Source organism: Hippocampus bargibanti, linkage group LG02 (genome assembly GCF_051943395.1).
Source record: "Hippocampus bargibanti isolate YZ-2025 linkage group LG02, ASM5194339v1, whole genome shotgun sequence".
NCBI classification, from domain to species: Eukaryota; Metazoa; Chordata; class Actinopteri; order Syngnathiformes; family Syngnathidae; genus Hippocampus; species Hippocampus bargibanti.
The window spans coordinates 25,379,167-25,401,100 of record NC_142735.1 but is presented as its reverse complement, the minus strand read 5'-3'; the positions used below and the strand labels follow the sequence as shown (position 1 = coordinate 25,401,100).

General features: G+C 43.6%; 2 protein-coding genes and 1 long non-coding RNA gene across 8 annotated transcripts in view; 2 read left to right on the top strand and 1 right to left on the bottom strand.

Annotated features, from left to right (window-relative positions):
* The window catches only part of LOC148902158 (phosphatidylinositol-binding clathrin assembly protein), a 50,631-nt gene extending 38,000 nt beyond the window's left edge, over positions 1-12,631 (top strand). The window contains exons 14-20 of the mRNA XM_088990488.1: positions 3,667-3,807; positions 3,898-3,928; positions 4,549-4,681; positions 8,126-8,149; positions 10,265-10,321; positions 11,173-11,289; positions 11,786-12,631. Of these exons, the coding sequence (XP_088846614.1) occupies positions 3,667-3,807; positions 3,898-3,928; positions 4,549-4,681; positions 8,126-8,149; positions 10,265-10,321; positions 11,173-11,289; positions 11,786-11,800 (518 nt within the window). The 3' untranslated portion in view covers positions 11,801-12,631. The remainder of the gene's footprint in view (positions 1-3,666; positions 3,808-3,897; positions 3,929-4,548; positions 4,682-8,125; positions 8,150-10,264; positions 10,322-11,172; positions 11,290-11,785) is intronic.
* Positions 12,632-14,177: 1,546 nt separating this feature from the next.
* LOC148902156 (cysteine and histidine-rich domain-containing protein 1) lies at positions 14,178-21,732 on the top strand. 6 transcript variants are annotated; one of them, XM_088990484.1, is made up of 13 exons: positions 14,178-14,551; positions 14,903-16,147; positions 18,231-18,294; positions 18,389-18,519; positions 19,180-19,229; positions 19,289-19,345; positions 19,434-19,588; positions 19,662-19,765; positions 20,269-20,321; positions 20,422-20,492; positions 20,574-20,676; positions 20,753-20,935; positions 21,045-21,732. In XM_088990484.1, exons 2-13 carry the CDS (start codon positions 16,069-16,071, stop codon positions 21,471-21,473), a joined length of 1,479 nt encoding a protein of 492 aa, XP_088846610.1. In that variant the 5' UTR covers positions 14,178-14,551; positions 14,903-16,068; the 3' UTR covers positions 21,474-21,732. The 6 variants fall into 6 exon arrangements, 4 of the variants coding, with proteins under 4 accessions (XP_088846610.1, XP_088846609.1, XP_088846611.1 ...); XM_088990483.1 differs by having other exon boundaries at positions 14,821-16,147; XM_088990485.1 differs by having other exon boundaries at positions 14,178-15,892; positions 16,088-16,147.
* On the bottom strand, positions 18,347-19,225 carry LOC148902157 (uncharacterized). Its single transcript, XR_016114249.1, has 4 exons — positions 19,123-19,225; positions 18,874-18,969; positions 18,592-18,659; positions 18,347-18,481 (listed from the first exon to the last, which is right to left on the bottom strand). It is a non-coding gene; the product is annotated as an uncharacterized LOC148902157 (long non-coding RNA).
* Positions 21,733-21,934: the final 202 nt, after the last annotated feature.

The following is a 21,934-nucleotide window of genomic DNA, read 5'->3' as shown; positions in this document are numbered from 1 at the left end:
TTTTGGCGACTAGACAAATTGTACATCATGAGAATGAATAACTAGCGCAACCTATTGTTGGTCGTGGGAGCTGTGTTGCCAAACCCTTCTGCAGTCAATACAAATGTGCTTGAAAATCGTTGGTCAATACTTTTTTTCCTGTTTGAAACCCATTTGCACATAAAGCTGAGCAACATTTTTTGGGGGGGTGCTCATTTTTCTTGTTCTATTTTTTTCCCACCACATGCGACCTTTCTTCCTGGTTTCCTTCTCACATCTGCGAGGCTAGCAGGAAAAGTGTGTGCTTGGATGTTTTGTGTCAGCACTAAAACTCTAAAAACCTCTTGCTAACTACTAAACACCATGCCCCCTCCCCACCATTTTTGTTCCATTCTTTATCTACTCCCCGCAGTGCTTCACAAAGTCAGCATGGTCATCTTGCAACTAATTTTTGTCCGTCTTTTTTTAAGCCTTGCAGCCAGCCTTCATCCCCGCGGTGCAGTGCACCCCTTCCATCTCCTCCGCCAACAGTGCCTGGGGAGGTACGCCACACGCGCAATCACACGCACTTAGATTCCAGATATGTTCAGAGAAACGGCTTCAGACAGGTAGATAAGCAAGAGCCCGAGCGCCATCATCCCATATCTTCTTCATTGCCATCACCGTCCGCCCGCCTTCATTGTGCAACCCTCCATCCCTTACCTTTGCCTTATAAAAGAATTCATGAAGCGTTGTGTGGTTATCCCAGATTCATGTGACTCCCTATTGAGATTTTTTGAATGAGATGTCTGAAAGACACCCTTAACCTAAAAAGCCCCAAAATAGACAAGGCACATCAATAAGCAACATTCTAGCGATGTGTCATTCGCAAACGAGCAGGGTCTATAAACGTGGCTCTTTGAAGTAAACAACGGGAGGTGATTCCTAATAGGGAGGCGCTCGAACATGAGCCAACTTTGTTTCTTTTTTTTTTTGAATTAGTCATTCTTTGTTCATATAATTTTGCCTTATTTTTGGAATTAAATCAATTGAAGCAACAAAAAAATGAAGACCCAATTGGTAGCTAAAACAAGCTGACTCTCTAACAATAGCTGGAATTCCCATCACGACAACATTCCTGTCAACCTAGACTTTTTGACCTTTATGCAAGAATTTAGCTCTTCGGAAAAGTAGCAACACACCCAAAGAGGGTATCGGGTTTACTTTGTGAAAGGTTAGTTGTTACGCAGAACTCATGGTGCTATTTTCGGGTTTATTTTGTCATTCTGCTCTTACCCCTGAGAGCCCCCTCTCCCAAAAAAAGTTTTTATTCCGTAGCAGGGATGCAGTGACCCAAACCAAAAGTGTATCAACGAATTTCCTTAGCACAAAATAACCAGATCGGGTATAATTAGTTAGTAAACGATGACCATTGAAAACATCGGCAGCCTTATATGTTGTTTGTCTTTTTTCATTTTTGACCATGGTGAATTTCTTCCAAAACAAAGCAGCGCTCCAATAACAGAATTACACCCACCCTCCAGGACTGGAGAACCAGCCCATGCAACAGAACACCCCCAGCATGACTGTAGATTTCGATGCCGTGTTCGGGAATAAGGCCGCTCCTGCTAACGATGGAACACAGCCGGCAGCCGGTAAAACTTTGTACCCGTCCCACCGTCCAGGCTGGAAACTAAAAAATACAAATAAAAAAAACTCTGTGGGCCGCGCCAGCATTGCTTTGGATTAACCCTCGGTCTTGCAATTTGTAGCTGCTCTTCAACAGAATGGGGGTGGGGGGTTTTGCTACCTTTCCTTGTTAGCGTGTTGCACCCTGTTGTTTTTTCATCTTAACTTCAAAAGCCGATCAGGTCATCGGTTGACTTATTTGCCACAGTTACGAGAAAAAAAAATGATTGAAAACTGATTTACTTTGCGAAATAAAAGGGCCTTCCATTGTTGTTTTTGTCCCCTACCCTTCTCCCCCACCTTCCATCATACATTCTCTGCCGCGCACCTGCTCTCTTCTTATGCCTTCTTTCCTGTTAGCGTGTAATCAAGGTGCAATTATTTCCAAGTGCATCTCCACTCTGATAGCTCCCATCCATCAGCGTGACTCCTTTGCTTTTTTTTTTGCTTCACACCAGCTGCCGATGCATGCGCCACTCGTGTTGTTGTTGATTTTGAATGAGATGGTTTTGACATGTCCAGAGGAGAGAGAGTGAATATATTGGGGAGAAGGATATTGAGTCTCGAACCGTCAAACTGAAGGCTGGAGGAAAAACTGAGGAGGAGGCTTATGGGTGTAGGGAAAGAAGATGCACAAAACAGGGTGTGGTGGAGGACAGTGATTAACTGTGGCGGCCATTGAAGGGAAATGCTGAAAAAAGATTGGAAAGAAGGGTCAAAATATTTAAGTCAATTGAAAATGTAACTACTTGTTTTAAAGTCCTGATCAGCTTTATGCCCGCCCACCCACCCGCGCCCCCCCCCCCCCCCCCCCCCCCCCCCCCCCCCCCCCCCCCCCGGGGGGGGGGGGGGGGGGGGGGGGGGGGGGGGGGGGGGGGGGGGGGGGGGGGGGGGGGGGGGGGGTGTGTGTGTGTGTGTGTGTGTGTGTGTGTGTGTGTGTGTGTGTGTGTGTGTGTGTGTGTGTGTGTGTGTGTGTATCTGCCTCTTCTCACGCCTCCTTTTGCCATTTTCTCTTTGTCTCATCTGTTTTTCCCCCTGTCGGTTGCTTAGACGCCAGCATTCATTTCGCCTGCGCTATCACACTTTGCAAGAATCACCCAGGCAACTCGGTTCCATCTGCTCTTCTCCGAGAATCTCTTTCGTCATGGGTTGTACACGTCGCGCATAACATCTCCTCTGAAAACCGTCTTTTGTTCTCCCCCTTCATATACCCTACCCCATCCTGCCCAGGTGTGCCCTTACCGCATTTGCTATTCCAATCGAACACACCGTGTATTATCACCTTCACATCTCACTGCCCTCTGCTCTATTTGATCTTCTCAAGAGAAAATTTTCTTTCCTGCCCCCCCACCTCCGCACTCATAATTCACTTGTTTCCAGCAGACTTCACTGACACAGTGCCAGAGGTTTTGGTTTTTTTTGGCGACTAGACAAATTGTACATCATGAGAATGAATAACTAGCGCAACCTATTGTTGGTCGTGGGAGCTGTGTTGCCAAACCCTTCTGCAGTCAATACAAATGTGCTTGAAAATCGTTGGTCAATACTTTTTTTCCTGTTTGAAACCCATTTGCACATAAAGCTGAGCAACATTTTTTGGGGGGGTGCTCATTTTTCTTGTTCTATTTTTTTCCCACCACATGCGACCTTTCTTCCTGGTTTCCTTCTCACATCTGCGAGGCTAGCAGGAAAAGTGTGTGCTTGGATGTTTTGTGTCAGCACTAAAACTCTAAAAACCTCTTGCTAACTACTAAACACCATGCCCCCTCCCCACCATTTTTGTTCCATTCTTTATCTACTCCCCGCAGTGCTTCACAAAGTCAGCATGGTCATCTTGCAACTAATTTTTGTCCGTCTTTTTTTAAGCCTTGTTGCTCGACCACCACGGTGCTGAAACACTTCCTGGCTTCTTGTAGCATCAACGGGCAGCATTACTGACACGCGTTGGGCAAATCACTTGCTGCCATTTGAGTGTGGAACTTGATTCCTATCACAGAACGTCTGGTCTCCCCACCGCAGGTTTCGACACCCTGGGAGATCTTCTAAAGCCAACAGTCCCCATCCATGCCGCCCATTCTCTGCCGCCTCAAATGGTCTTCCAGTCTGGAGGAAAACTGACGGCCAATGACCTGGACTCCTCCCTGGCCAGCCTTGTCGGCAGTGAGTGAAACATCTGGAATGCAGACTTGTCGCCGTTTGTCTCTCTGGTCATATGTTGGTGATACAGCCTGAATGGTCTTCTTTTCTCAGATCTGCAGTTTGGTGGAACCCCGTCCAAAAAGTGAGTCTGATCCGTTCCAACTCAATCTACCAGCCTATAAGAAATTACCGTATTTCTCGGTGTATGAGGCGCACCTTCAATGAATGATGATTTTTTTTCCAGCTCTAATACATAAATATACCATATTTTCCGGTGGATAAGGCACACCCAAAAGCCTTGATTTTCTTCACAAGATGATCCTGTACCTATATGTGAAGTAATGTTGAGCCACAACAGTTCTCTTAATTACTGTCAGCAGCCACCGACTCCATTTACCCCTGTAGAAGTAGATCGTAACCCCAGCCTCTACTGTAGCGCCTTATAATGTGGTGTGCCTTAGATTTGAAAAACGTTTATATATTTAGACAAAAAAAATCATTCATTGCCTTATAGTCCTGTGGCATGTATATATGGAAAAAAGTTTGAAAATACACCATTCATTGCGGTGCGCCTTATACTCCGGTTCACCTTATACATCAGAAAATGCGGTAATTTGCTCTTGAGAGCTTAGCAATATGGCTAAAAAAATGTCTGTTGCCATTTTCGAACTTTCCAAACTCCTGTCTCACCGCCGTGCGTTTGGGCTCAAGTGAAAAATCCTGTCACTTCCTGATCTTGTCTTTCTGCTGCTGACCCACCAGGCCAGAGATGCAGTGGAACCAGCCCGGGGAGAAGAAGCTGACAGGCGGACAGAACTGGCAGAACAAGACCATGTCCACCACTCAGTGGACCCCCGCCCCCATGGTCCCACCACCCATGCCTATGCCACACGCGGTAAGATGCGTGCGTGGTTTTCGCGTTGTATACATGAAGACCATCGCGTTTTTCAGACCCCCCCCCCCCCCCCCCCCCCCGCTCCATTTCCCCGTAATTCGTTGGAATCAGCACTTCCCGCTCCGTTTGACCTCCTCATGCAATTTTTCCAGCAGTTTTGCAGCGCAATCCCCTCACCTTCCTTTTCCGCGCTTTGCTTGTTTCACATTTATCACATCTCTGTTTTGCATCGTCATCCGCTGGCGATGATTTTACGCAGCTTTGCCTTCGAATCCCCCACCCCCTTGCTGTTTATCTGTCCACTCATGTCTTTGTGTCTTTTTGTCTCTTATTTTTTTCCCTGTTGTGTGGTGGAGGACAGTGATTAACTGTGGCGGCCATTGAAGGGAAATGCTGAAAAAAGATTGGAAAGAAGGGTCAAAATATTTAAGTCAATTGAAAATGTAACTACTTGTTTTAAAGTCCTGATCAGCTTTATGCCCGCCCACCCACCCGCGCCCCCTTTTTTGTTATTGTTGTTGTTGTTCTTGAAAGAACCTTTTTTATAGATAGTGAGTGGGCGAGCGAGCGCGCGAGAGATACACACGCACACATTTTTTTTGTTGTTATTCTCCAATTAATTGACATTCTGTATTTTTCCCTGCAGAAAAGTTATTTGTGCTGGGCCGTACCTTGCCTTGTAATTTAGACACGTCCTAAAATAAAGAAAAATGAATCTGGAATCAATATGAAAAAAATATTTGTTATTCAGATGTCCTTTGTGACTCTGGCTTCTCCCTGTGTTTTCGTAACACGTTTCAACCAGCTTTTTGGACTGCCAATCCATCTGCTTGACTGGCCTCATCTCGACACGTTATATTTTTTTTATGACCATGTTTTTTTGCCATGTGTGTGTGTGTGTGTGTGTGTGTGTGTGTGTGTGTGTGTGTGTGTGTGTGTGTGTGTGTGTGTGTGTGTGTGTGTGTGTGTGTGTGTGTGTGTGTGTGTGTGTGTGTGTGTGTGTGTGTGTGTGTGTGTGTGTGTGTGTATCTGCCTCTTCTCACGCCTCCTTTTGCCATTTTCTCTTTGTCTCATCTGTTTTTCCCCCTGTCGGTTGCTTAGACGCCAGCATTCATTTCGCCTGCGCTATCACACTTTGCAAGAATCACCCAGGCAACTCGGTTCCATCTGCTCTTCTCCGAGAATCTCTTTCGTCATGGGTTGTACACGTCGCGCATAACATCTCCTCTGAAAACCGTCTTTTGTTCTCCCCCTTCATATACCCTACCCCATCCTGCCCAGGTGTGCCCTTACCGCATTTGCTATTCCAATCGAACACACCGTGTATTATCACCTTCACATCTCACTGCCCTCTGCTCTATTTGATCTTCTCAAGAGAAAATTTTCTTTCCTGCCCCCCCACCTCCGCACTCATAATTCACTTGTTTCCAGCAGACTTCACTGACACAGTGCCAGAGGTTTTGGTTTTTTTTGGCGACTAGACAAATTGTACATCATGAGAATGAATAACTAGCGCAACCTATTGTTGGTCGTGGGAGCTGTGTTGCCAAACCCTTCTGCAGTCAATACAAATGTGCTTGAAAATCGTTGGTCAATACTTTTTTTCCTGTTTGAAACCCATTTGCACATAAAGCTGAGCAACATTTTTTGGGGGGGTGCTCATTTTTCTTGTTCTATTTTTTTCCCACCACATGCGACCTTTCTTCCTGGTTTCCTTCTCACATCTGCGAGGCTAGCAGGAAAAGTGTGTGCTTGGATGTTTTGTGTCAGCACTAAAACTCTAAAAACCTCTTGCTAACTACTAAACACCATGCCCCCTCCCCACCATTTTTGTTCCATTCTTTATCTACTCCCCGCAGTGCTTCACAAAGTCAGCATGGTCATCTTGCAACTAATTTTTGTCCGTCTTTTTTTAAGCCTTGTTGCTCGACCACCACGGTGCTGAAACACTTCCTGGCTTCTTGTAGCATCAACGGGCAGCATTACTGACACGCGTTGGGCAAATCACTTGCTGCCATTTGAGTGTGGAACTTGATTCCTATCACAGAACGTCTGGTCTCCCCACCGCAGGTTTCGACACCCTGGGAGATCTTCTAAAGCCAACAGTCCCCATCCATGCCGCCCATTCTCTGCCGCCTCAAATGGTCTTCCAGTCTGGAGGAAAACTGACGGCCAATGACCTGGACTCCTCCCTGGCCAGCCTTGTCGGCAGTGAGTGAAACATCTGGAATGCAGACTTGTCGCCGTTTGTCTCTCTGGTCATATGTTGGTGATACAGCCTGAATGGTCTTCTTTTCTCAGATCTGCAGTTTGGTGGAACCCCGTCCAAAAAGTGAGTCTGATCCGTTCCAACTCAATCTACCAGCCTATAAGAAATTACCGTATTTCTCGGTGTATGAGGCGCACCTTCAATGAATGATGATTTTTTTTCCAGCTCTAATACATAAATATACCATATTTTCCGGTGGATAAGGCACACCCAAAAGCCTTGATTTTCTTCACAAGATGATCCTGTACCTATATGTGAAGTAATGTTGAGCCACAACAGTTCTCTTAATTACTGTCAGCAGCCACCGACTCCATTTACCCCTGTAGAAGTAGATCGTAACCCCAGCCTCTACTGTAGCGCCTTATAATGTGGTGTGCCTTAGATTTGAAAAACGTTTATATATTTAGACAAAAAAAATCATTCATTGCCTTATAGTCCTGTGGCATGTATATATGGAAAAAAGTTTGAAAATACACCATTCATTGCGGTGCGCCTTATACTCCGGTTCACCTTATACATCAGAAAATGCGGTAATTTGCTCTTGAGAGCTTAGCAATATGGCTAAAAAAATGTCTGTTGCCATTTTCGAACTTTCCAAACTCCTGTCTCACCGCCGTGCGTTTGGGCTCAAGTGAAAAATCCTGTCACTTCCTGATCTTGTCTTTCTGCTGCTGACCCACCAGGCCAGAGATGCAGTGGAACCAGCCCGGGGAGAAGAAGCTGACAGGCGGACAGAACTGGCAGAACAAGACCATGTCCACCACTCAGTGGACCCCCGCCCCCATGGTCCCACCACCCATGCCTATGCCACACGCGGTAAGATGCGTGCGTGGTTTTCGCGTTGTATACATGAAGACCATCGCGTTTTTCAGACCCCCCCCCCCCCCCCCCCCCCCGCTCCATTTCCCCGTAATTCGTTGGAATCAGCACTTCCCGCTCCGTTTGACCTCCTCATGCAATTTTTCCAGCAGTTTTGCAGCGCAATCCCCTCACCTTCCTTTTCCGCGCTTTGCTTGTTTCACATTTATCACATCTCTGTTTTGCATCGTCATCCGCTGGCGATGATTTTACGCAGCTTTGCCTTCGAATCCCCCACCCCCTTGCTGTTTATCTGTCCACTCATGTCTTTGTGTCTTTTTGTCTCTTATTTTTTTCCCTGTTGCATCCCGTTGCAGAATGGAATGTTCTATACTAGTTATGTAAGTACCAACCCACCCACGAATGCAACTTGGTGACAAGCCGTCTTTTCTCCTGCCGTTTTCCCTTGTCAAATCTGTTTTTACTCTTGAAGCTGGAAGGCAACGATGACACATCTGTTGGCATCCCGCAACTGTGGTGCAAGGGGAAAAAATGCATTTGTTATATTTGCACACTTGTGTGTTTGGAGGTCATGCTGATAGTAAAACTGTGCCAAACATGTCAGCGTGTTGTTGCTTGGCTATTGTGAATGAGCCTTGAGGGATGTTCAATTGCCACCTTGACATGCGGGAAGCAGTGGGTGCTATGGGGTCTATATTTGCATTCAAACTTGCCAATTAGTTGGATTGAGTTTTGGGGGGGCAAGATTTACCGGATTTTCCGCACTATAAGGCGCTCTCACAAGCTTTAACTTTCTTCAAAAAATGACCCTGTGTCTTATACGCCTCATACGTGAAGTAATATTGAGCCGCAACAGGTCTCGCAACAACTGTCAATAGCCGCCGACTCCATTTCCCCCGTAGAAGTGCATGTTGGGATATATAAAACGGTTCATTTCAATTATCTCTTAAAATGATTTTGGCATCATTTTGTTTTTGGCAGAATGACGAGAACTGGAAAATTTGGTGTTTTTTGCTTGTTTTTGTATTTAGTGTCTCAAAAAATTTGAAGGGCAAAATATTCCATGAAAACACCTAAGGTACATAAACGTTTTAAAGAAAGAAGATTGGTAATATCTGAAAATTATATTTATTATCATATTGTGATCCACTCTAATAAAACCCTGGAATATTTTTGAACTCATAGAAATTCTGAAAATACAACACATACTATTCTCCAATTTCCATTTTCGTGTTTGACATCAAAAATGGAAAATGATGGTGCTGACTGTTTTGCTGACATTCCCTTTAGCGCAGCGCCCTCTAGTGGATGCCTAATGTCACCCCAGCCTCTACTGTAGCGGCTTATAATGCGGTGCGCCTTGTACCTGTATATGAAAACATTTTTAAACACTTTTTTTGTCATTCGTTGACGGTGTGCCTTTTAATCCGGTGCGCCTTATACAGTATATGGCAAAAGTTTCTAAATACACCATTCATTGTCCGGAAAATACGGTAAATATTTGCCAGTTATACTCTACAGTGATACATCAGTATACGAACTTAATTGGTTGCTAGAAAGTGTGTGTAAGGTGAAAAGTTCAAACATTTATTTCCCATAACAAACCATTAAAAATGAGAATAATCCGTTTCCAGATCCCCATAAAACATACATTTCTACTAAATAAGCCTTAAAACTACACACAATATACCTTATTTTATGTATAACAAATGTGCTATCGGATTGTAATTAAAGAAATAAACTAGTGTATAATATTCGTTTTATTTACCTTTGTGATGGTCGTTGATGTCGGTGCCTCTTGACGATATCCAAGTGAAGTTGCCGTGCTTTCTCGGCAATAATACCCTCACACACTGTCCCCTGCTAGCTGCTTTTCGTTAATCCAAATCAGCAGAAGTTTTTCAACCTCTTCTATTGCCGGGGACCGTTGCTGAGACAACAAAGAAACACGCTTAGCCACATGAAGCAATGGTCGACTTAGCATCCTAGTACTGGGACGCAAAGTCACACAAACGCACACCTTGTTCGTGTTTTTCGATGATCTCCTTCTTCTGCTCAACCGTAATTTTCTTTAATGTCTTTTTAGGCTTAACACTAGACTGTGGTGGGGTCTTTTTTGCTCCCATAATAGCAAATGTACACTTGATAAAAAACCATGACTGCACTCAAACAGAGGGAGTGTGGAAGGTTTATGAGCTAAAGCGTTCGTAAACCGAGGTATCACTGTATTTACACCAAATCTGCACCCGACCAGCATTTTATATTTGCTCCTCATGCCTACACTGGACTGGGGGTTACTTTTCTTCCTTCCGGTGTCAACAATTCATTCTACATACACGGGCAACATTTTTCCCATGCACGAAAGCTTACGAACGTCGCTATTTAAATTCCCCTAGGAACGCTCCTACGCTGTCATCCGCCTCAAATCTTTTTTTTAACCCCCTCCCCCTCTGTACCGGCCGACCACATCTGAGTTATTTCCCATTTCCTTCAAGGCTCCAGCTCCCGTGGCTTTCCCCATGACGACACCGCAAGTGCCTGTATATGGAATGGTGAGGGGAAACATTATCTAAATCATACACTTTGGAACAGGTTTTACATAGATTGAGAATATAATCAGCTTCTACTCCAACATCCATCATGTTGATTAAATGTTTTTTTTATATGTTAAACATATTTATCACGCAAACAGTGGAGGATTTTTAAATACAAAAGTGACCAGACTGCCCCTTCCAAAAGTATTGGGACAGCAGGGTCAACACCAGAAATGCCTAAAGTCCGGCCCGCGGGCCAAATGCGGCCCGTGGTCAATTTTCATCCGGCCCGCGACCTCTGTCATAAAATCAATACATTGGACAGTAGCACTGTTACCTGCGTGCGCTACGTGCTGCCATCTAGAGGCTAAATTAGGAACAGCAAATTAGTATGAGTCATTGACTGAATGGGCCCCGCAATTTTCTAAAATGGCGATTTTCTAAATTTATAAAAATTCTTTCAACAATCAACAAAACTACAAATGACTTCTGTTCAACTGTTACAAACACTTAAAATGAAGTTAACTGAATATTCAATTTTAATTTTTAATATCAATTCAATTTTTATATGCGTGATTCATCTCAACAAAAAAACATACTTAAAACAACTGGAATTTAAATTAAAAAACAAATGAGAAACAGAATGGGTCACCAAAATTAATTTAAATTAATTGCTGTTTTTTTTGTTGTCCGCCATGGTTGGTCCCCCCATACATTTTTAACACCCCAAATCTGGCCCCCTTTGCAAACTGTTTGGACACTCCTGGTCAACACAAAAGGAACTGACCACCCCAATCAAGGACCTTTGGAAGGAAAGTGTCTAAAAAATATTTTTGCGTTTGTGATTTTTCCTTTTTTTTCCTGTGTAGGTACCCCCCCAGATGGGTCAGGTGGGTGGGGTCCCAGTTATGGCTCATCAGCCGATGATGTACAACCAGCCTGTCCTCAGACCCACTAATCCCTTTGCAGCCATGCCTGGAGCCCAGGTGAGATTACGTCGTTGCCTTCTATAGAATTTAACTCATTCACTGCCAGACAACGTGCAACAATGTGTCCATTGGGCCAGGGTTGTTGTCATTTTCACTGAAGTTGAAAGATATTGAGTTTTAGGACGAAATAAACATTGAATTCAGCATAAAAAAACCTTAGACTCTCTTCTTTCATCAGCAGAAAAAAAAAGATTCCTAAATTATATGGGTCTGGAGTTATCTGAGCTTGAAATAGGGGCGGCTGTACAAAAGGCAAATGCTGCCCCCTTGTGCAAGGCAAAAAACATTGCCATATGTTTGACCAGCGCTTTATCTGCACCACCGTCAAGGAAAACCTGAACAAATTCGGGAATGGCGCTCCACGTCATATTTTCAATTACGGAATACATTTGGGAATGGCAGTGAATGCGTTAAGATACAACACTAGTTAGTATCTTTTTTTTCTTTTGGAGCACGCCGCTTTATTTTCTGCCATCTTTTTATCTTTATTCAGATGCAGTTTATGTAATTCAGTCAAGGGCGGGTGGAAAGCGACTCGGGTGCCAAAAGCGACAACATTAACACAAAGAAGACAAAACACACAAGAGCAGCGATTATTTGATCAAGCTTCGACAGACAAAGACCTGCGACGCAACCGCTGCCGCCAAAGCAAGTTGATGAGGCCGTGGGATTATCGTTGTCTGAAGCAACTCGCGAGAATGCGTGTGTGTGTGTGTGTGTGTGTGTGTGTGTGTGTGTGTGTGTGTGTGTGTGTGTGTGTGTGTGTGTGTGTGTGTGTGTGTGTGTGTGTGTGTGTGTGTGTGTGTGTGTGTGTGTGTGTGTGTGTGTGTGTGTGTGTGTGTGTGTGTGCGTGTGCGTGCACGTGCGCGTTCACGCGTGATTGAGGCTGACAGAAACGAGTGTGCCAGATTGGTAAAGAGGATGCATGTGACTGAGGTGAGGGTCTCTGCTGCCACATTAGCTTTATTTCATACTGGTGCTACTTTGTGTCCCCTTTTGGCTCTGTCGGCCTGCAAGTGTGTATCTGTGTGTATGTTTGTGTGTATATGCATGCGGCAGCTGCTTCAGACAAGCGTCCTCCCCTGAAACCACACCCTCACGCGACAGCCGATCTGTGAGTTCATTCTTGTGATTATGCTAAGTGTTTTGTTCTGATAGCATGTTTGCGTGACGAGCGGGGGGTGGTGAGAGCGTTTTTTTTTGAAAGCCTGCTCACAAATCATTGGCAGTTTGACATGTGCAACATTGGGAAGCCCGATGGGCTATTTTTCGTTGTCCTACCAATACGCCAAGTTGTCCATTCCAAGCTAAAGAAAAATAAAAACAAACATTTCCTCAATTTTATTGTGCGGAGTGGTTGCATTAAATAACATCATCTGGTTATATTGTCTAGTTTTATTTTGTGCAGCCACTTAATGAAATAAAGTCAAGTGAATTCACAAAAAAAAAATCCACTGTAAAAAAATTGCTTTGAACGACGCGTTTTGAAAAATAATTGATCCCCCTTCAATTACTATTTACTATGCTATTTCGCACATTTGAAAGGCCATAATCGGTTACGCAACACTATTTTTCGCAAATTTCATCGCGCTTCTCCTGCGCCAAATTGTCTCACGGGTGACACTTGAGCGCGCTAGCAGGTTATCAAATGCTTTAACGGCTGGCCTTGTGATAATGCGCATACATTTCTTTGAGCTCCCTTTTCTGTTGAAATTTACTTTACCAGCCCACAGAAGTGGAACGCTTTCTTTTCTATGATCTTCTCCGTCAAAGGAGGCATACGGCACATGAAATGATTAGCATGTGCTAATCCCCCAAAGATGGTGGCTTCTCTTGATTTTATTTTTTTATTATTTTTTATTCTCCCCTGCCGGTAAGCCTCACTAAGCGGATCCATATCATGGCCAGACAGGTTGCGTGTTTCCTTGTCGTGCTCGGTGTATATGTGTGTTTGTTTCCATTTTGACATTTTGAATCACTGAAATTGCACTGATTCTATTTAAAGTGTCTCTTCTGTTTTTTTAAACTAAATGTTTGCGTCAAATGTTGTCTTGTGCAAAAAAAGGTCACCCAGAGCATTCCATCGCTATGATTTGTCGACGCGTCGGTGTGTCATCCGACGTCAGTTGTCATCGAGGGCTAGTTCTCAAAAGTCATGCATTGTCAAAGACGCACGTGCTTATTTTGTTGCCAAAAACATGCACACGCATGGTTTTGCACTGATGTGATCAAGCCGCAGTTGATGGGTCTATTTTCTGGTGTTGAACAAAGTTGAGTTTTACATTTTGTGTAAACACACCAGCCACTTTAGCAGGTAACAAAATAATCCTGCGGTTTGAACAACGTTTTCTACTCCTAGGCCCCGTCCACCCCTTCAATTGTCTTCATCCAGACCCAGAGTCCTACCATGCTTTTATATCAAGTCTTGTAAAAAGAATGCTGCTTCTTCTCACCTGCCTCGTCCACTGCTTTGCTGTGTGTAGATATGTAAACATGATGCTCGTGCTCGCCTCGGCCATCACTGCTCAGCAGTTCGATAGATGTCGCTCTTGAACGCTTCTCGTTGTGGTCTTGTGTTAGCGTTAGGCTCCCCGTGCCGTAGATTTCCTGCTATTTTCGTTTCTTTCAATCTTCCACGGTGTGTCTCGCTTTTATTTGGAGGCTACCGGCCTTTGTTTGGCTTTGCGCTATTCCTTCCCTCTTTTTGCTTTGTAAGCCGGTCTCATCTGTACCTCTGTTGAAGCAGGTCAGCAACCGATATATATATATATATATATATATATATATATATATATATATATATATATATATATATATATATATATATATATATATATATATATATATATATATATATATATATATATATATATATATATATATATATATATGTAACGGAGTTGTGCGCTTAGATTATTAAATTATGAAGGAAGTGACGCAACGGCGCACAGTGTGGCACTATGTCCCGCCCATAGTTTCCAGAACAATCTCGAGGAGATTCAGGGTGAGTCGCAATTTTCTGTTGGTCTTGATTAACGCGCATTTTCATGACAATATCTTATTTTGTTTCCCCTTTTGTACTGTCTAGTGTTATCTAATTAGTTCCCTTATTCATTTCGAGTCCAGATTACTTTTTGTGTCATTATTTACTTCACGTTTTGTCGAGTGGAATTTAGGAATATGCGCTTTTCTATCGCAGTTAATCACAAGACGAAACCCATGCGACTTCACCCATCCCTTCTGCCATACTGTGTTGCAGGTAATAATTGTTTCATTTCGTTTTTATTGAACAATATTTAGTTTCTTGTGTCGTGTTTCATTTGCCCGTGAGTGTCCGTGGCTGGTTGAACTGTGCGCCAGCCATTACAAGCGCACCGCGTGTTCTGCCGAGTCTCCGCCCATGATGCGTTCAGGGACATCTTGTAAATAACAGTGAACTTGTGTTGTATTCTCTTTTTCTGTAAATAACCACTATACGATCACACGTTGTTAATTCTGTTTTGTTATCTAGAATGTTTTGCATTTGAGAACAATCTCGAGGAGATTCAGGTTAATCACAAGACGAAACCCATGCGACTTCACCCATCCCTTCTGCCATACTGTGTTGCAGAAATAAAAGAAATAAAAAGACACATCCACGCGTCTCGTCTTCATTAATACAGCAGCATCGTGGAGATGAAGACAGTCACTGTTGTGACACCCGTCACATTGGTGCCGTGACCCGGATCACAAGTGACTCTCCACTTCGGACCGGGACCGCGATGCTGCACAATGAAGACGCTGTGCAGTCCCATCACTCGGTGGACGGTGTGTCGACCCCCGTTTTGAAAATACATGTAGTGTGTTAATTGTCTGACCTGCTGTTTTGCAATTAGTGTGTTTTTTTTTCATGTACGTGTTTTCGTGTGTTAAGTCTAAGAATGAGCTCCTTACATGTAACAAGTAGCACACCTTTGAGTGTGTTGGTAGAGGCTTCCCAACCGTGTAACAGTTGTATAGTGCAATCCAGAGTGGTGTAGGTTGTACAGAGGGGAATGGGCAGGTTCAAGCTGAGGCCACTTATGTTAGTGGGGACAGAGTTCCTTCCCAGACCCAGTGCAGTGCATCTACGACGAGCGCACAGACAACTGATACACCAGCAACAGATACCTTTCTCCAGTCTGTCACAGTTATGTAGTGCTATGCAGGGTGATGTAGTTTGTACAGAGGGGAATGGGCAGGTGCGAGCTGAGGCCACTTATGTTAGTGGGGACAGAGTTCCTTCCCAGACCCAGTACAGTGCATCTCCGACGAGCACACAGACCCTGACACACCGGCGACAGATCCCTTACTCCAGTCACCTGACGTAGTTGGTCAGATGAGTGACATAATTAGACAGCATTTTTGTACATCCTTGCCCGATAACCTTGTCTATTTTGCCTGTTGGTCTTTCTGTTGTCTTCCGTGTGTATGTTGCCTCACTTCTGCATAATTTAAGGGGGGTGTATGTAACGGAGTTGTGCGCTTAGATTATTAAATTATGAAGGAAGTGACGCAACGGCGCACAGTGTGGCACTATGTCCCGCCCATAGTTTCCAGAACAATCTCGAGGAGATTCAGGGTGAGTCGCAATTTTCTGTTGGTCTTGATTAACGCGCATTTTCATGACAATATCTTATTTTGTTTCCCCTTTTGTACTGTCTAGTGTTATCTAATTAGTTCCCTTATTCATTTCGAGTCCAGATTACTTTTTGTGTCATTATTTACTTCACGTTTTGTCGAGTGGAATTTAGGAATATGCGCTTTTCTATCGCAGTTAATCACAAGACGAAACCCATGCGACTTCACCCATCCCTTCTGCCATACTGTGTTGCAGGTAATAATTGTTTCATTTCGTTTTTATTGAACAATATTTAGTTTCTTGTGTCGTGTTTCATTTGCCCGTGAGTGTCCGTGGCTGGTTGAACTGTGCGCCAGCCATTACAAGCGCACCGCGTGTTCTGCCGAGTCTCCGCCCATGATGCGTTCAGGGACATCTTGTAAATAACAGTGAACTTGTGTTGTATTCTCTTTTTCTGTAAATAACCACTATACGATCACACGTTGTTAATTCTGTTTTGTTATCTAGAATGTTTTGCATTTGAGAACAATCTCGAGGAGATTCAGGTTAATCACAAGACGAAACCCATGCGACTTCACCCATCCCTTCTGCCATACTGTGTTGCAGAAATAAAAGAAATAAAAAGACACATCCACGCGTCTCGTCTTCATTAATACAGCAGCATCGTGGAGATGAAGACAGTCACTGTTGTGACACCCGTCACATATATATAGAATAATTTTTGTTCTCAATTATTTGTTATTTTTGTTCTCAATTATTTGACTAAGACTGTGCCAAATGCAACAAAAGCTTACTTTTAAATTATTCAGCTTTACTGGTGGCGGATGGACAGAAATGAGAAAAAAGACCCGGATGTGTAAACGTTTTCATCACGTGGTCGATAGCCACGACAGTACGAAAAACACTCCAAACTACGTCAGAATTGAAAGTGAGACGGGTTAACAAACGCGACACCTTTAGACTACTTTCAAATACAAGCCTCGCGTGTGTCAATTATTTTGTGACAACCAAATGTATGCCTCTAGGGTAGCGTTGGTTCTTCATAAAATTAGAACACTTCTGAACAATAATGTATTTTTTTATTTGCTGTGGAAGGAATCAAATGGGCGCAAAATGTAGTCTGGATACCTCTCCTCAGCACTTTCACACAAAATGTCGCCGTCAAACGTGTATTCAATGCACTCAGAGAACTTGATCACGGCCCGCTGTGCGCACGCAGCTCTCCCAAACAAGCAACGTTGTCAAGGTGACATTTAATTTACTTTCGGCGAGTGAATTCCTTTCCCGTAGCATTTGAAAGGCGCGTTCAGCTTTTACCTTCCCGGTTGGACACCAGAAAGTAAAGCAGTAAAATATCCCCACCCTCACTTGACGGGTGAGATTTAAAACAACACAAAACCTCTTCCGACCTGCTACGTATGGCAACTGCTGTCACTTGAGTTTTTTTTTATTTCACTATTTTCTCTGCATGGCGCCCTTGTCCTGTGAGACGTGACGAGCTGTCCTTTGTCTCGTGAGACTTTGATTCTCCCAGTTCTCGATTGGCGAGTTATTAGGTTTCGATTTTCGGCCCGATGTCATGCTCATTACTGGTCAGAAGGAAATTATGGATGAGCCTTTTTCACAGTGATGTTCAAATGGGCGAGTGCATGGTTGTAGCATGATATGACGGTGACCACCATCGAATTTTGCCAAGATTCCAGTGTGGAATCTTCCCCCCATCCCTTTTTTGGTGGTCTCACTACTGTTGTAGATGAGCCGCAGCAGTAAAGTGTCCAAAAATGTTGTCTATATATTTTTTTTGCGATTCTGCCGCCACCTATTGTTCACGTCGTGTATTGCAGCTTTATGGGAAAAATATTGAAAATTGGTGGCATTTTTTATATCCTGCACTAAGCTCATTTATGCTTTTTCAAAACGGAGTGAATTATCGGAAGAGATATCAATGGCACAGTGTACACCTCCCTCTGTCATTCAGTGATGCCAAACGCTTTTTGAGATTTTGCCACCTTTCAATCGGTCTCTTTGTACACAATTTCTATTTATTTAATGCAAAATTATATGGATTGTATCGAACATGGAAAAGCAAAACGAGAAAAAAAACAGGCATTTATTTTACAGCAGTATATTTGTTTATTCAAAGGATTGTTTTTTGGTCTTTTTTTTGAAGAAATAAACTCATTTTCCATTATGAGTAAAGTGTCTTGACTTCATCCTTCGGCGATGGTATAGAATTAATAGACTTAATACAGTCAAGTGTCGAGCATGTTAGTTTTGTTGAGTCTACAGTAAGTCTCAGTGGCACCAGGTCCAGAGTGACAGCTGACCCCCACCACAGGCAGAAAGAATGCCCCCCCCAGCCTGCAGATAAACCTCAACAGCTGTAGTCCGCAACAAGGGAGGTGAGCTGCTATTTTTAATCTTTCTCCCAACCAGAAAGCCAAGTGTCCACCGTGAGAGCCTCCCTTTCGCCTTCTGTATCTCTCCTGACCACAGAAACTTTGTGGAGAAGTGGCCCCCCTGGACGACCAGAGGAAGTCGGTGGTACGGCGGACGGGTTGACATGGCGCTGCTGTGCTACAACAAAGGCTGCGGGCAGACATTTGAAGCAGATGCAAATAAAGAAGGTGAGAGTGTGAATGAATATCAGGAACCACGTGAAAGTCTTCAAGTTCATTCATTTTGGTTCGGCTGATCACCTGTGAGGATTTTTCTTCTTTAAGCGGTTTCATGTCGCTCCAGGTGAACTTTTATTGTCAAACCAAACCTAAAATAAATATGAAAAAAAATACAATCATTTGAAAGCATGCTAGCCTCATGCTAACAAGCCACTTCACCCGAAATCCTTTTTTTTTTTCACAGAAACGATTTACCTAATTTGATACTTTGGATGTGAAATAATCTGGTGTCAGTGACTTTGCAAAATCAGAAATTATTTCTGTATTGTGATAAAAAATGGCAACGTTTGACAAGAAAATTACCTTTTCAATTGTAGTACCGTTAAATGCCTCTTGGGTGCAGCAGTGAGTGATTTGTGACAACCCTTGAATCGGCCTCAGTTTTTAATTGCGCTTTTCCTTCACGCGTGTCGAGAGAATTTGATTAAAATACAATTTGGGACAACAATTAAGAACAAATGCAATAGATGGAATATTGGTTTACACATTTTAGTAAACGGAAATGATTATCTGTGGAAAAACGACAATGATTACTATATTTTACGGAATCACCTGAGTCAGTTTGGACATAGTTGCAGTAGTCCTGATTGGTTCTTTCTTTTTCCAAAGATTCTTGTCTCTTCCATCCCGGAATCCCCATATTCCACGATGCTCTGAAGGTAACACATATCACGGTACAAATAAAAGTGCACAATAAATAATGTAACTGCCCTTTCAGGGATGGTCATGCTGCCGCAAGAGGACGACAGACTTCTCTGAATTCCTCTCCATTAAGGTAAACCACTTGATGTATTTAGTTGTTTATTTGTTTGTTTGATACTTCTTATTTTGATATTGTGATCTGAACGTTTTTTTTTTCTCAGGGCTGCACCCCTGGGCACCACAGCAACGAAAAGCCACGTCAACCTCTGTTACCAGAGGTGTCGTCTGACAAAACTAGCAGCAAAAATGCCAACGGCCAGGAGATCATCTACCGTGGACCCAAATCTTCTGAAAAACTCCTGAGAGAAAGACCAAGGTGCGTCGCGTAGCATGTAATGTTGTTGCCGTTGATACGCCTTTTCAACGTATAATATGATGTGTGTGCACAGTTCAGAAGAACCCAAGAGCAAATTGCCCCTCAAAGTGGCGCCGTCCCTGGCGAATGAGCTGGAGAAACTGGACATGAATGAGAGAGCTGAAAAGGAGAAGAAGGGTATATGAGGTGTCACTCAGCCAAACGTTGACTGTGGCCTCGCCAAGACTCAGAAGTTCACATTGAAACCACGTTGCATGGCCTCACTTTGTGAATTTAGAGCACGGGTGTCAAAGTCAACTGCCAAATCTGGCCCGCCGCATTATTTTATTCGGCCCGCGAAAGCAAATCACACTTGTGAAATTCCATGATGCTTGCTAACGTCCGAACCAACATTTCAAATTGTCCCATGCAAACCGCAATAAGAGTCATTATTTTTTACTTCAAATTTAAAAAGAGTTATTCATTAATTTGTTGTGCCCTCTATATGTGATATGTGGTGGGGATGAAACATTCCAATGGCTTCCCCAAATTCATAACGGCCACCGAGATGAAACCATAACTTAAAAAGAAATTAGTTTTACACCCTTGATTTACAGCCTAAAAAAATCAATACTGTCTGAAAGATCAAAATCTTTTTTTAAACATTGAAACTTATTTTTCTTGTTTTGATATTTTCCCAGAGAGCCAAGGTGTGGTCCAAGGCACCCGATGCAAGAATTCAGGATGCAAAATGGTCAGTGAGCCTTTTTCTTGCGCTTCTATAATAAAAAAAAAGCAGTCAGGACCCGACCCGTGCGCCATTTTGAGAATCACCGATGTGTTTGTGTCTTCAGGTCTATCAGGGCGCGGAAACTGACCTGGAGGTCTGCACACACCACCCTGGTGCGCCGGTCTTCCATGAGGGGTAAAACGTACTCGAAGAGTGTCAAAAGTATACGGTGAGGATAATCCCGGCTGATGCTGCATCTGTGATTTGCGCGCTCAGGTACAAGTACTGGAGCTGCTGCTGCATCAGGACCATGGACTTTAACGCATTCCTGGACCAAAAAGGTTGCGTGGCTGGAAAACACCGCTGGGTCCCAAAGCAGGTTACTAGCAACGGAAGATGCGAGAAGAAAAAAAATGACTGTACCTGTAAGTCAACATCTTAATGCGTGTTGACAGGACAAGAAGAAAGTGGCGTGTCGACATGATTGGCACCAGACGGCAAAAAGCGTCGTGGTGACGATCTACGCCAAGAGCGCCAACGTGGAGTTCAGCTGTATCGAGGCCAACGGGACAGTGATCTCCTGTCACATCCAGTTTGAGAGCGACAAGATCTTCAAGAGAGACTTTCACCTGTGGGGGGTTCGTAAATGCGTAATGGCGAAACTAAAACTAGTCAACCGCTAGCATTTTTACTGCCAATGGCTTTTATGTCCTTCATGGTGATCCAAAACGTGGATGTTTTCCTCAGGTCATCAGTGTCCAGCAGAGCGTTGTCAACATGGTCCCGTCAAAAGTGGAGATAATCCTCCGCAAAGCTGATGAGGTGGCGTGGGGGAAATTGGAGGACCCTAATTACAAGCCTGAGCCGGAACCCACGGCAGAAAAGCCAGATGATGCTCCAAAATTGCAACGTCCCGACTGGGACATTGACGACGATGACATCAGCGATTCGGATGAGGAGTGGGTTAATGACACGGCGCCTCAGAAGACGCAAGTGGAGGCGGACGGAGGCCAACGACGGGCCCACGTTGAAGAAGTGCAAAATGTAATGAGGAAAGAGGTGGAAGAAGAAATGAGGAGGGCCATGGAGCATACAAGGCAAGCCGAGGAGAAGCTTGAGGAGTTTAAGAGGCAGCAGGAAGAAGAGGGATATGAAGAAATGCCTGAACTGGAATAAAACCTGCAAAAAAAATGAATAAACGCAGAAAACATCCACCCCTTTCTGAATTACACCTCCCAAATACTGACTCACAAACGTCAAAATAATGTCCTAAAATGTAAGTTTCCATCTAATCAAGCATTTCTTTGTGTAGTTGTGTTGTCATGCCATAGTATATATTAATTTACAAGCATTCATATGTTTGCTCAACAGTTAGGTAGCGTTTATTTTAATTGGAATTAAAACTATTTTGCCGTCTCCGTTGCTCAATTGATATGCGTTACATGGCTGTAATAATAATAATACATTTATTTGAAAATGCTTTTCATCACAGTCAGACACGTAACAGGAGCTTAAAATGCAGCGTAAAATGTACACCTGACAAGCAAACATAATCGACAACATAACACATCTATAACACATGATGTAATAGCCGCATAAAGACAGGTAGCGCGTAGTACAAAAATGTTTACAGCAGA

Coding starts and splice junctions, on each gene's coding strand:
- LOC148902156 (XM_088990484.1), top strand. CDS start 16,069: ATGCGCTTTTCTATCGCAGTTAATCACAAGACGAAACCCATGCGACTT. Junction 19,230..19,288: donor TATTCCACGATGCTCTGAAG/GTAACACATATC, acceptor CTGCCCTTTCAG/GGATGGTCATGCTGCCGCAA. Junction 19,766..20,268: donor AGCTGAAAAGGAGAAGAAGG/GTATATGAGGTG, acceptor ATATTTTCCCAG/AGAGCCAAGGTGTGGTCCAA.